The sequence below is a fragment of the Diceros bicornis genome, chromosome 6, assembly GCF_020826845.1.
Source record: "Diceros bicornis minor isolate mBicDic1 chromosome 6, mDicBic1.mat.cur, whole genome shotgun sequence".
Lineage (NCBI taxonomy): Eukaryota > Metazoa > Chordata > Mammalia > Perissodactyla > Rhinocerotidae > Diceros > Diceros bicornis.
In genome coordinates, this window is record NC_080745.1 from 15,251,838 (window position 1) to 15,264,411 (window position 12,574).

The 12,574-nt window shown below is 51.2% G+C and overlaps 1 protein-coding gene across 1 annotated transcript; it reads left to right on the top strand.

Moving 5' to 3' along the window:
• The first annotated feature begins 3,493 nt into the window (after positions 1–3,493).
• FXYD4 (FXYD domain containing ion transport regulator 4) lies at positions 3,494–7,649 on the top strand. Its single transcript, XM_058542927.1, has 8 exons — positions 3,494–3,625; positions 5,079–5,135; positions 5,717–5,752; positions 5,861–5,884; positions 6,719–6,793; positions 6,885–6,921; positions 7,227–7,264; positions 7,460–7,649. Exons 2-8 carry the CDS (start codon positions 5,099–5,101, stop codon positions 7,477–7,479), a joined length of 267 nt encoding a protein of 88 aa, XP_058398910.1. The 5' UTR covers positions 3,494–3,625; positions 5,079–5,098; the 3' UTR covers positions 7,480–7,649.
• Positions 7,650–12,574: the final 4,925 nt, after the last annotated feature.

The following is a 12,574-nucleotide window of genomic DNA, read 5'->3' on the forward strand; positions in this document are numbered from 1 at the left end:
TTCTACTGCCGCCTGTGACATTCTGCCCATCTTAGAAGGTAGGAAAAAACCATGTTATACTCCCACTATATGCCAGGCAAGATACTAGCCACTTCCCTCTTATCTCTGGTCAGTCTTAGATAACTCCTGTTTTATTACCTTTCCTCAGGGAAATTAATGGCTTTGAGGATGCATCTATGTTCATCACAGAGCAATAGGTAGTGCTTGGAGAAAGGGAAAAGCACAGTTTGGGAGTGCGAGGACTGTGTGTGGCAGTGACTGACAGGAGCAGAGGAGGCAATCTTGGGTGTGCGTGCTGATTTTAAGGCAGCCACTCTTGGCAACAGACTTCCCTGCTTCCACACAACGTCTTTTGTATCCTTTGCAGTGCTGAGTCCAGAAAGGGAAGAAAGAGTTCGGAGCTGAATGTAGCAGTTTTCTCTCTCATCTTTTGATACCTCCAGGCTCTCATCTGCACTCACCCAAAAGGCTGGCTCTCCATCACCCATTCCTCCCAGGCTTTCATCACCCAAGGTTCGATTTCCCTGTAGGTCTCAGTGCCTCTTACCCAGCTCTCTCATTTGGTAGATAAGAAATCAGATCCAAATGGATGGCTCCAGGGATTCTGTTGAGGAATCATGTCCAAGAAGCAGGGCAAGTGGCCAGGCCTCCTTGAAAGTGACTTCCTACAAACAGCCTTCACTGCCAGTCCAGCCCCTCAGGAATCACACCTCGAGAGAGCAGTTGTTCCTCCTAAACACTCATAAGGAATGAAAGGACAGTTTGGTAAACACTTCTTAATATACAAAGTTCATAAAGTTTTCTACACAAATGACCATTTATAAGTATTCAGTTTAATACCTAAGAAGATAAATTCGTTAACCTAGGAACTGACTGTACCACTTCCAGTGTGGAAGGCATTGCTGCCCGCCACTGAGTGTGTGGCCAGCCTTTGGGGCCTCTCAGAGGAGATAGACACAGTGCTCAAGCACGGTGCACCTACACCTACAGCCGACTTTGGCAAAAGGAGGAGATGAGGTGGTGACTTACCGTTGTGCTTGCAGAAGTTACACACAGGTAGCTGGGCTCCCTCTCCCTGGTTCTGCCCCATGCTCAACCTGTCCCCTACTTTGGACCAATATCAATACCACCTAGCCCAGATGAAGTTCTCTTTCTACTTTTTACAGGTGATAATACCTAAGGGTGACAGGGATGGGAGTGGTGGATCTCTGAAGAGGGCAAGAGGCTGCAAGGTGAGGCAAAATCACTAGGGCCTTCTAGAGAAGTGGATCTGAGGTCCTTTTCATACTTCCTGGAGACCTTCCAAAGCAAAGATGGCACTTAGGACTTAAAGGGTCCCCTTCCTACAAGTGCCTGCTTTCTTACTACTTATTCCCCACTGTAGCCTGACAGGGTAGCAGAACTCAGGTGAGGAGTCTGGAAACTTGGGCTGAGTCTCCACCCTGCTATCAAGGCACAGTGTGACCTTGAGCAAGACCTTTCTCTTCTCTGGAAAGCAGTTTCCCCATGGGGGTCTCTCTAATGGTGACACCCTTTCTCGAACGCTGCAGATCTCACCTTGTGTCTATCAGGGCCATTCCCAGCTACAATAACAGCTGCTATGAACTGAACAGCAAAATCAGTTGTCATCATCACCACAAACATTCAAAGGAGATTCGGTCGTGGTTCCCACTTTATGGATGAGCAAACAAGCAGGCAGAGGGTAGGTCCCGTTGCTCAGGTGCACATAGCAAGTAACCAACAGAGTCTGGATTTGACTCCAAAGTATGTGCTAGTAATGTTTCTCCTGAATCTTGAGGTTAAAAAACTTTCCTTACACCGGGACTGGGAGACATTCATTCCACAAATACGTGTTGAAGGCTGACCATGAGGCAGCCCCGTGCCCCTGCGGCACCTCTACCCCAAACCTCAGAGGTAAATCCTGTCATTGCTCCATTTTACAGGAGAGAGAACTGAAGCTCAGAATGATGAAGCTACTTGAGATCAGCCAGTGGCAGAGCTGGGCTTCAAATCCAGCTTTTTCTGGCCCCAGAGCCCCTGGTCTTAAACTGTGTACAGAAACTACATCTTGAAAGCAGGGAGCACTGGGGAAGGTGTTCCTGTGGAGCTGCAACATGTTCGCACTAGGAATGCCCTCCCCCTTCCTACTCACCTGAATCTCCCCGCCCCGCCTTTCACCGTCTTGGTCTGCCGCCTGACCCCTTGGTCTGACTGGGAGCCTCTGATGGCTTCTTGTTCTCACTGACTCAACAATTGTTAGTTTGCAAACTGACCCCTGTACACAGAGGGCAAGTAGAGACTGAAGAAAGAGGCAGAGCACTCCAGATTGGTAGGTGGCAGGTTTAATAGGCAAGGGAACTTATTTACGAGGCTTGTTTTGGGCGGCCCCAAGACGAGTAGATTTCCGTATCCACCCGCCAGAATCTTAAAAGTTTATATAGAGGCCTTAACTAGGTTCGGTCACTGTACACAGTCCAGATGTTCTCAACAACACCTTACTCTCTCAAGGCTACGTCCTTGGAACAGTTCCCACTGCGGGAATGGTAGGCAGAGCGTACATTCCAAGGACAGGGGAGGGGGCAAGTAGCCAGCCTCCAATTCCCCGGGTCCAGCTCGAGGGTCATTCAGTGGTCATGTCCTCTTGATTACCTCCTCCAACAACAATTCAATCAAAATTTCTTTATTGGTATCCATGGCTGGGCATTGAGAATAAGGGAGGCAACATACCTGCCTTCAGTTGGTCACCATCCAGTGGGAGAAGCAGTGAAGACAGGAATTGGGGAGGGGGGACAGCAGAATGGAGAGGCCTGGGGTCATCCAGGGCCAAGGGCACAAGCCAAAGGCAGGTGAAGGGGTAAGGGGCAAGAAGAGAGTTTGGCCAGCAGTGCATGAGGCAGGCATGGGGGTCTGCAGAGGGAGGCCACCCACTCTTCATCTGGAGGCTGGTGGTCCTCCTCCTGGTGTGCCCTCCACCCCTGTGAGGTAGGGGGAAAACCAGGGCCTGGGCCTGGATGTTTTCTAATTCTTGCTGTCAGTATCCCTGGGCTAAGTAGGCGGTCCTGAGTGGTGCCCATTAGCCCCAGCCCTCCCCCTCAATGAACACCCAGTCCAAGGAAAAGCAATGGGAACACTGAGCAAATGGAGCCTCAAGGCCAGTCACTGACTCCTCGTTGACTTGAATGTCCCCAGGACAACCCCACATGGAAGTCCTGGAACCCCCACCGTTGGCACAAGAACCCAGAAACACCCCGTCCCCCTCGAGCACTCCTCAGGGCCCCTCTTTCAGGATCTAGGTGAGCTGAAGAAGCTGCAAGTCTACCTTCTCCTCAAGAGAAAGGTCTGAGGCCCAGCCCCTCCCTTTCTCTGCCACCACCTCAGACTCTGAGCTGGCCTGGGGTCACCAGGAGCTCTGCGCTCCATTGGGTGTGGCAGGGCGAGCTGTCTCCTTAAGAGCACACCAGGGAGAGAGAGGGAGCTGCGGGAGTCTCAAGGAGTCTGACCAGTTCCCTCCAGCCTGATGGTATTGTTCTGGGCGGGGCTGCTGGGTTTAAAAAGCCGGAACCCACCTGAGCTGACCACAGCCCCAGCAGCCTCCTCAGACCTGCGCTTTGCACCCGGCTCTCAGGTAAGCTCAAGAGAACAGGCTCTCAGGTGAGCAAGTGTCTGTTAGGACTTTGGGGCTGCTAGGTGGAGGGGTAAGGGTGGAGGGCGGTGACCCAGAGTACCAGTCTGAGGAAGGGGTGCTGGGTGCAGGGGTATTCTCAGTAACGGAGTGCATGTTTGGGGATTTTGAGGATTGAAGGCTGCCTGCCCTGTGACCACGGTCATATGGATGGGTGGGTTGGGGGCTGGAGGAAATAGAAGCCAGCCTTTGGCTAAAGACTATGTAAAATGGAGTTGCAACCCTCATGATCCAGGAATTCCAAGGTGGTGGAGTAGAGAGAGACAGACCAGTCCAAAGGAGGGCCAGCTTCAGAGAGTGCTCAAAGACGACAAACTCCCACCTTCAGAAGCAGCACCTTAATAGTGCCTCCCTTCTACAGCAAAGGGGCCCATGTATTAATGTATTTATTTAATGTAACACATTTTATTGCTTACTATGTGCCAGGCATTGTTCTTAGGCTTGACATATAGTAACTCATTTAATTCAATCATAACCTTATGAGGCTGCTATTGTCATAATTATCCTCATTTTATAGGACCCTGAAGCACAGAGAGGTTAAATAACCTGCTGAGTCACACAGCTGTTAAGTGGCTGAGAAGGGATTTGAGTTCGGGGCAGCTGGGCCTAGCAGATATTAACAATGGCGTCAGTATGGAACATTGACAGTCCCCACGTCCTGCCTGCAGCTAACAATATGCAGAAAGCCAGGAGGGGCCTTACCTCAAGGACACAGCCACCCCAGGGACCAGTAAATGGGACAACAGTTCCCATCTTAAGGAGAAAGGAAAAAGGAGCAATGTCCCACCAGGCAGCTTCCTGCCAATAGCAGTCTGTGCTCTGAGAGTGGAATTTCGGGCTGCCTGGAGCAGGGTCCCCGGCTGCGGCTGGGGTGGAAGGCTCTTGCCTGCCACTGCAGGCAGCGCCCTCACTCCCTGCCTTCCGCTGCTCAGCTGTCCGATCTTCTGCACCGCTCAGCCCTGGGTGCACCCTTTGTGGAGGCTATCTTGGAATTTAGCCTGATAGTGCCCCAGGCCCAGACCTTTAGGAACGATAGCCCGGGGCCTGACAACCGTGGCCCTCTGTGTGTGGGTTAGGAACGCAGGCACCGAAGCCTGAGTTAGAAGAGCAGCCCTACTCACCTGACCTTGGGTCAGGTATCTGATTACAGATTTTAACAAAGCCTTATACAGCACTTAACTATGTGCAGGCACCGTTCTAAGCACTTAACTAGTATAACTCCACAAGGCATTACTATTATCATCTCTAGATGAGGAAACAGAAATTAGTAACTTTCCCAAGACCACCCCATAAGGAAGTGCACCCTTGGGACTGGTGGCTTGCTCTCGCCACTAGGCTCTGTGAGCCTGGGGCAGGTTGGGCTGCCTGACCCCAGCCTGCACCTCCTCCCCTACAGCCCTGCCCTGCAGCTGTGACATGGAGAGAATGACTTGGGGCCTTCTCGCACTGGCAGGTGAGTCCTTCCAGAGGTGACCCTGCTGCCACCCACCCTCCCACCAAGGCAGTGAAGACCAGGGCAGCATCTCCCAAAGGGGGCCTGATGTCGAATAAATATGTTTTCATTTAAACTGTCGATTTAAAGAGAAAGATTAAGGAAATAATAGTACAGGTAGGAAGTGGATAATGCAAAAGTTATCCTGAGCAGTTGAACTTTGGAAAACTGGAACCATCTGTTGGCATGAAGAGAAAAGCATTCCCTATTTCTTCACGAAGCAGAGCATTAGCCAAGGTCTGTGTAGGAAGATTCTCAGGAGAGGGTACAAAGATACTAATAAACCATTCCATTTCCAGTGCAAGAAAGAATAGCAGAAAGTCAGAAATAGTAGGAAGGGCTGTGAGTGGGGGGCCAAAGGCCATGGGGTGAGAGACAAAATCTCAGGGCTATTTGGGGCTGGGGAATGTATGAGGAAGGGAAGCAGTGCCCCCCAACAAGGCTAGTCATCCTTGCCCCTCTGAGGTGGGGTCCTGCCTGCTGACTCATTTTGAGACCAGTGTCATGAATTAACACCCAATCCCTCTGCTTTTCCCACCCAGGCCTGCCTGTGTTGGAAGCCAGTGACCCGTTTGCTGGTGAGGCCTCAAACTGCCCTGCTTCTACTGCCCCATATTTTCCCTCTAAGACCCCACATTCTGCTGCCCAGTTGTGACCCTTATTCTTTTCTGTTGTCTTTTCTGCAGATAAAGACAATCCCTTCTATTATGGTAAGAGCTGATATCCCTCACCCCCCACCCCTACCCTTGCCTATCCTGGACCTCTTTGCTAGAGGTTGGTGAGAGGTGATGTGGCACCCAGTGTGGACAGAGTAGGGCTTCACGGGGTGGGGAAGGAGGGGCAGGATGGGGCTGGGACTGGGGATTAAAGAGTCAGCTTGGTTGATGGAAAGAACGAAAGGCCAGCATGCAACACGGTCTGTGGGAGAACTTCATTTCAGCAGGGAGGGAAGGTACCTGCAGGATATTTAGGAATACTTCTGGGGAAGGGGCTGGAGGCACTGGGCTGTTGGCCACCAGGTATCTCACACCTAGTCCCCTTCCTTCCACGCACTCTCACTTGCCTTCCCCAGCACCCGTGGGCTCTCCATCACCCACTCCTCCCAGGCTTTCATCACCCGAGGTTTGATTTCCCTGTAGGTCTCAGTGCCTCTTACCCAGCTCTCTCATTTGGTAGATAAGAAATCAGATCCTTGCTGCCCCACAGCCCTCCGCAAAGGTTTCCTCTTCCTCTGCTTGGCACTGTCCTCCAATGTCTCTGCACACCCCTCATCTCCCCCAGGCCTCAGCTCAAGTTCCACCTTTCAGAAAAGCCTTCCTTGATGATCCTTCACATCCCCTTCTTTGTCTGTGCTCTTCTGCTTGTTTTTTCTTCCTGGGGCTTGTTCCCACCAGATATTATATGATGTGTTTATTTACTGGCTTGTCTTTCTCGTTGCCTGGAATGTAAGTTCATCTGCACAAGCCGGTGCTCATAAATATCTTTTGAATGAGTGAGTGAGGTGGAGCCAGGCTGGCGCCAGCTCCCTCTCTGTGCTCCCCTAGACTGGGAAAGCCTACAGCTGGGCGGGATGATCTTCGCTGGGATCCTGTGCATTGCTGGATTCTCCTTAGCCCTGAGTGAGTGGTGGGACTGGCAGGGCGAGGGGTGGGAAGAGGGGTGGCCCAGGCTCCTTGGGCTCTTTGCACTGGCCATCTCTTCCTCTCACAGGTGGCAAGTGCAAATGCAAGCACAATCAGAAGCAAAGGTGAGACAGGGCCCCTGTTGTGTGTACCTCCAGCTGAGCAGACCTGTTTTGAAGTAAAGTCCTACAACTTAGAGAAAAAGAACAGCCTCCTGGCTGCTCCCTGGGCTTGCACTGAGATTTGTTATTCACAGATAATCAACCCTGAAAGGCTCCAAATCAGGGAAAGCTCTGACCCTTGGTATTGTTTAAAGTGACAGTGGAAGAATAGCAAGGAGATACGACCCCTGAGGAGGGGGCTCCAAGAGTCTTGGTGGGGGAGAAGGACAGAAGTCGGAGGATGTTAATCTCATGTGTTCCTTTCTCAGCCCCTTACCTGAGAAAGCAGCTCCACTCATCACTCCAGGTGAGATGGGCTTCTTTGAGAGGCTTCCAGGCACTCAGGCAGGTGGCCATATAATCTGAGCATTAATAAATGTTATGCTGTTTGTAAGGGCGGGACTGTCCTGAGCCAGCCCAGCCTTGGGGTCACCTGAGGCTGAGGGGGGGTGTCTATGCAGTGACCGTGTCTGTGAGGACCTGACCCCCACTGTGTCTGCAGGCTCTGCCAGTACCTGCTGAGCAAAGGACCAGCTTCGTGGCACTCTGACACCAGTTCCCAAGCTGTTCACTCCCCACTTGGGGGCCTTACCCTCCACGATGGCCTTTCTCTCCAAAGGTGGGCCCTTAGGCTCCCTTTTGATCAAGAAGCTGTCTGAAACTTATTTGTAAATTAAACTGGTCTCACTCTTCCCTCCCGTGGTCCTGTGACCCTTTGTGGATCTGCTCGAGGATGGTCAGGCTAGGTTGGGACATGGACATCTGGTTTGGGAAAGCCCAGGCCCCTGAGCAGTTGGGAGGACGGTGGTCCTCATGGATTGCTAATGCCTCCTGTGGCCACGTGTCTGCCCTGAGGCCCACTCCCAGCATGACCCGCACTTTGAGAACCTTCTGATAAGTGATTTCCTGCCTCCCTGCCTCATCCATGCACTGTGTGAGACACGAAAATGTTACATCAAAGGACCTGACAATTTCTACACCTTGCCTAGAGACCCTAGAAGTCCCAATAATCCAGGTACTCATGACATCTTGTAACTTAGAATGGTCCCCGGTGGCTCACCCTCCGCTAAGACCCTACCTCACTCAGTGAGTGCTCTCTGTTGCTCACACAACCCAGGAACTACAGCAATTCCTTCATTGACACACCCCATAAAACCCTATATAACCCTCAGACTAACCCAAGGACTCTCCTCCCACCCTAGGTAATATCCTGTGAGAATCCACTATGAGCTACATCCCAAGAAGCCCTGCATAGTGTATTTGAGAACCAAAAACCATCCATGCAAATCTAGGTCCCTCACTATATCCAAAGTCTACTCCTGGAACACCTCACTTGAAAGGTCCTAGCATCCCTAGGGTGGGGCTGGGGAAGTGCCTGTCCATCCTGCAGCTGCACCCCTCTTGCCAACCTCCACAGCCCAGGGACGGAGCTGAGGCACACTCAGCCCACCCCTGCTCCCAGCAGAGACCCTGGGAAGGGGACAGGCCGGGGCGGTAGAGGTCTGCCCTGTCCCTGCCAGGCAGTGGCTCACAATCTGGGTCTGGGTCTGGGCTGATGGGGCAGCTGTCGTGGTGTTACTTCAAGCCAGCTCTCTAATGGTGCACTGCTCCAAACCCTCCCTCCACTTCTCAGGGGGTTGCTAGATACTCAGGAAAGTATGTGTCCTAGACTTTGGGTCCCCTAGACTTCTGGTCCCCTGACTGGACTGGGGTCAGGAGGCTGAGGACCCTGCCTCTTGGTCCTCCACAGTCCATCCCAGGCCCTGAGGTCTAAAAATGAGGTTCCTAGATCTTAGGGCCCTCGAAGCAGGACACACGAGGGGGTAAGGGGAGGGTTCCAAGGCTGGCCACAAGCTGCAGCAGAATTTCAAGATCCTGAGTGGGACTCCGGACACCTGGCTAAAAGTGCAGCCACTGTCTATGGTGGGAGACTGAGTGTAGCAGGGAGCCGTGGGGGGCAGGTGGCTGTGCCCAGCTCATCACCCGCCAGGACCGATCCTGTAAGGCCTTTACCGCCCCGTATTCTGAGCCAGATGCATGCTGTGAAGAGAATAAAAGCAGTGTGCTGCAGCGGCTGGGGTGCCTGGGCAGCAGGGGGGTGATGCAGTCAGGTCAGGAGGTTGCATTTGAGCTGAATCCTCAAAGGTGAACGATGAGAGGAGCCAGTCGCGCGAACATCTTTCCTGCTAGAGGGAACAGCTCTGGTAAACGACCCGAGGGGACACTGGCCTTCATGCTTTTTGAGGACCAGAGGAAAGTCGGTGTGCCTGGAACGTAGGCATGAGATCAAAGAGGAGGCAGGTGCAGCCACTACAGAGAGAACCGCTGCCCACTCCTGAGTTGGGAGTCAGTCGTGGGACGCGGGAGGCGGGAGCGGTCGGCAGGCGGGAGCGCGCAAGGCGCCGGGCGCAGGCGGAGCCACCGGGAAGGCGCCGCGGGGACGCGCCCCGCGTCAAAGCCGCCCAAAGGCGCCTTCGGAACTCGCTTTTCCGCCCTGAGGAGTGGGTTGCAAGTCCCTCTCCTCCTTGGACAAGGGAAGACGCTGGTGTCAGTGGATTCATTTGATAAAGTAAAAATGAGCTCCGTCTAAGAAAGCAAAGTCTGTGGCCATTCGTGGGACTGGAGTGTGCGACACGGAAGCGATCTTGTCGGAACGCCCCCTTCTGAGTGACTGACAACTGCTTTCTTACTGAGAAACGGGTCTCCACCGTCACAGGATTTCAAGCTGTTTGAAATCCTATCAGTAAGAAGGAAACCCCATCCTTGCCTAGGGGACCTAAGTCACTGTGACCTGACATTCAGCATCGATTCCATCCCGGGCGCCCAGCTCGGGAAGAGGATTTCTGGACACAACATTCCACACCCATCTTCACGTTTCAGTTCCCCGGCTCTACTTCGTGGTGGAGAGCAGTTACGTACAGTCCTTCTCTGCTTTCAGCATGCCAAACACGGCTTCTTTCAAATTTAGCTTGAACAAAGTTCACAGTTCCCTCAAGGCCTATGAGCAACCACTCTGGAGGGAGGGGCCCCACGACCCCGACACCCACAACGTGTGCGGCTCCCTTATTGCCCACCGTCAATGAGCCTTTGTCCAATCACTGGCTGAGTCTACCTGTCCTAGGCTGCAGCAGCGGGCCCATGGAGGACGTCTGGAAAGCCTGCGTTAATCAAGGGTGGGAGAAGAGTGGGAGAAGTCAGGGACTGTGATTGGGGGCGGGACAGGCCAGATGATCACGAGGGATAGAGTCGGTGCGAGCCTGTGAGGTTGGCAGCTAGGCCCTGGAGTTGGGCTACTGATTCCCAAGAGAAACAAGCTCTCCTCTTTCCCTCCCCAGAGTAGGGAGCGGGAACGGTAGCCTTAGGATGAGAGCAGCCTGCCCAGGCTTCCCTGTGTGGAATTACTCGCTGTGCCCCAGAGACCCCCTTCCCTGGGCCTATTTCCCCTGGGAGGGGGATGGCTTTAGTCACAATTCCTTCCTGTTGTCATCTTCTCCTGGAGAAGGGGCTGCCCAGGAAAGAACCAGAGAAAGCAAAGGGTAATTTCCACTTAATTGAACACTTAGTATGTGATGGGCACTATTATAAACACTTCACACATGTTAACTCAATTTTCTCAGTAACCTATGAGATGGGGACTTGTATTATCCTGTAAGAAGAGACAGAGGCTCTAGAGGTTCTTACAGGCTGTCTCACACCTAAGCCTGTTTCTGAAGGACTGGGCTACACTGCCTTTCTGGTATTTATCACTATCTGAGAGAGAACTCAGTGACTGTGCTTGCTTGGGGACTATATATCCCTCCCCACTTTTTTTGTGTGTGAGGAAGTTCAGCCCTGAGCTAACATCCGATGCCAATCCTCCTCTTTTTGCCGAGGAAGACTGGCCCTGGGCTAACATCCTTGCCCATCTTCCTCTACTTTATGTGGGATGCCGCCACAGCATGGCTTGACAAGCGGTGCGTCGATGTGCGCCCGGGATCCGAACCCGCGAACCCCGGGCCACCAAAGCAGAGCGCACGCACTTAACTGCTGCGCCATCGGGCCGGACCCCCCCCCCCCCACTTTTTTATTTAAACAATCTTATTTTTTTCTGATTGCAAACATCTTTCATGCTTATTACAGAAAACTTGAACATTACAAAGATATCTCACTTAAATTGGTAAACCAATTACTAATCCAGCACCCAGAAATAATCAAGGTTAAAGTTTGATATAATACTCTATACTTCTATTATACGTATTTATATAGATATATATAGCATTCTATAATTCTCTAGAGATCCAGCCAGATTGTTACATGAATCAATAGTTCATTACTTCGTATTGCTGAGTAGTAGTCCCAGAGAGTGCTTTTAAAATATGGGCCTACTAACTTAAGAAAAAGTTATAAGGTTTATTCTAAGAGTAGTGGCTTGAAAATACTGTTTCTGTTTCCCAGAAGGTAGCAGCATCTTACCCTCAATTTTTGTGTAAAATAGTATAAAACTTGGGGTAAGAAGTGAGGGCTAACAGCTAACACCAGGGAGCATGACTAGGGTTAGGTCCTGTGCCTGGCTCTACAAAAGTATTTATTACTTAAGTCTCAACCTAGCCATCAGAGGAATATTCTTAAGGCAAGGTCAGATCAACTCTGCTCAAATTGCACCAAAGATACCCTATTTATCTTACAGAAAACTCCCCTTAACATGGCCTACAGGCCCTCCAGCTGACCCCAGGCCCCACAACTGACCATCAACACTCCAACTTCACCCCTGTGCTCTCCCACACTCACCCTGCCTCCCAGCTGTTGTCTGAACCTAGTGCAGGCTGCAGCCTTCGCCTTAGGGCACTGCATTTCCCTCCCTCTGCTGGACATTGTCCAAATTCCCCAGCATCCCTGCATCACCAATTCCCTTCCTTTAGGCCCTTTCAGGTGGCCTCTGGGGCCGCTCTACAACTGCACCACCTACACTCGTCCTTCTCATCACTGTTTGCTGCTGCTTCTTGTACTCAGCACTAATTCATGTATTATTTATATTTTAGTGATTTATTTGTTATGGTCTCCCCCCCTACCAGAATGTAAATTCAAATTGGCGCCTGCAGAATTTTCTGAGTTTGGCTCACAGATTTGGCTGTTCTCAAATTGCCGTTTTATGATTTCCACTGAGTATATATTGCCCATTTTGAGCCTTTCTCAGGGTAATTTTTAGAAATCTGGTTGCATTCCTTCTAACAATCCCCTCACAGATGATAGTAGCACATGGGTCTTGTAGTTATCCCATGCCTACAATTTATGTACACAATATCTGGTACTCTATCAAAAATATCCAGGCATAAAAGACAAACTTAGACCAGAAAGACAACAAACACAGAGAAGATGCAGATGTTGGAATGATAAGACCAAGACTTTAAAATAACTATGATTAATATGTTCAAGGAATGAGATGATATATGGAGATTTTCAAAAGAAAACTGAACCTATGTGTTATGGGTTAAATTGTGTCCTCCAAAAAGGTATGTTCAAGTCCTAACCCCCAGTACCTGAGACTGTGACCTTATTTGGAAATAAGGTCTTTGCAGATATCATTGATCATTTTAAGATGAGGTCATACTTGATTAGGGTGGGCCCTAATTCAATGACT

Excerpts from the sequence above, each read along its gene's own strand:
- FXYD4 (XM_058542927.1), top strand. The coding sequence starts at position 5,099 with ATGGAGAGAATGACTTGGGGCCTTCTCGCACTGGCAG. Across the intron at positions 5,136-5,716 it reads GGGCCTTCTCGCACTGGCAG|GCCTGCCTGTGTTGGAAGCC; the intron begins GTGAGTCCTTCC and ends TTTCCCACCCAG. Across the intron at positions 6,922-7,226 it reads AAGCACAATCAGAAGCAAAG|CCCCTTACCTGAGAAAGCAG; the intron begins GTGAGACAGGGC and ends TTCCTTTCTCAG.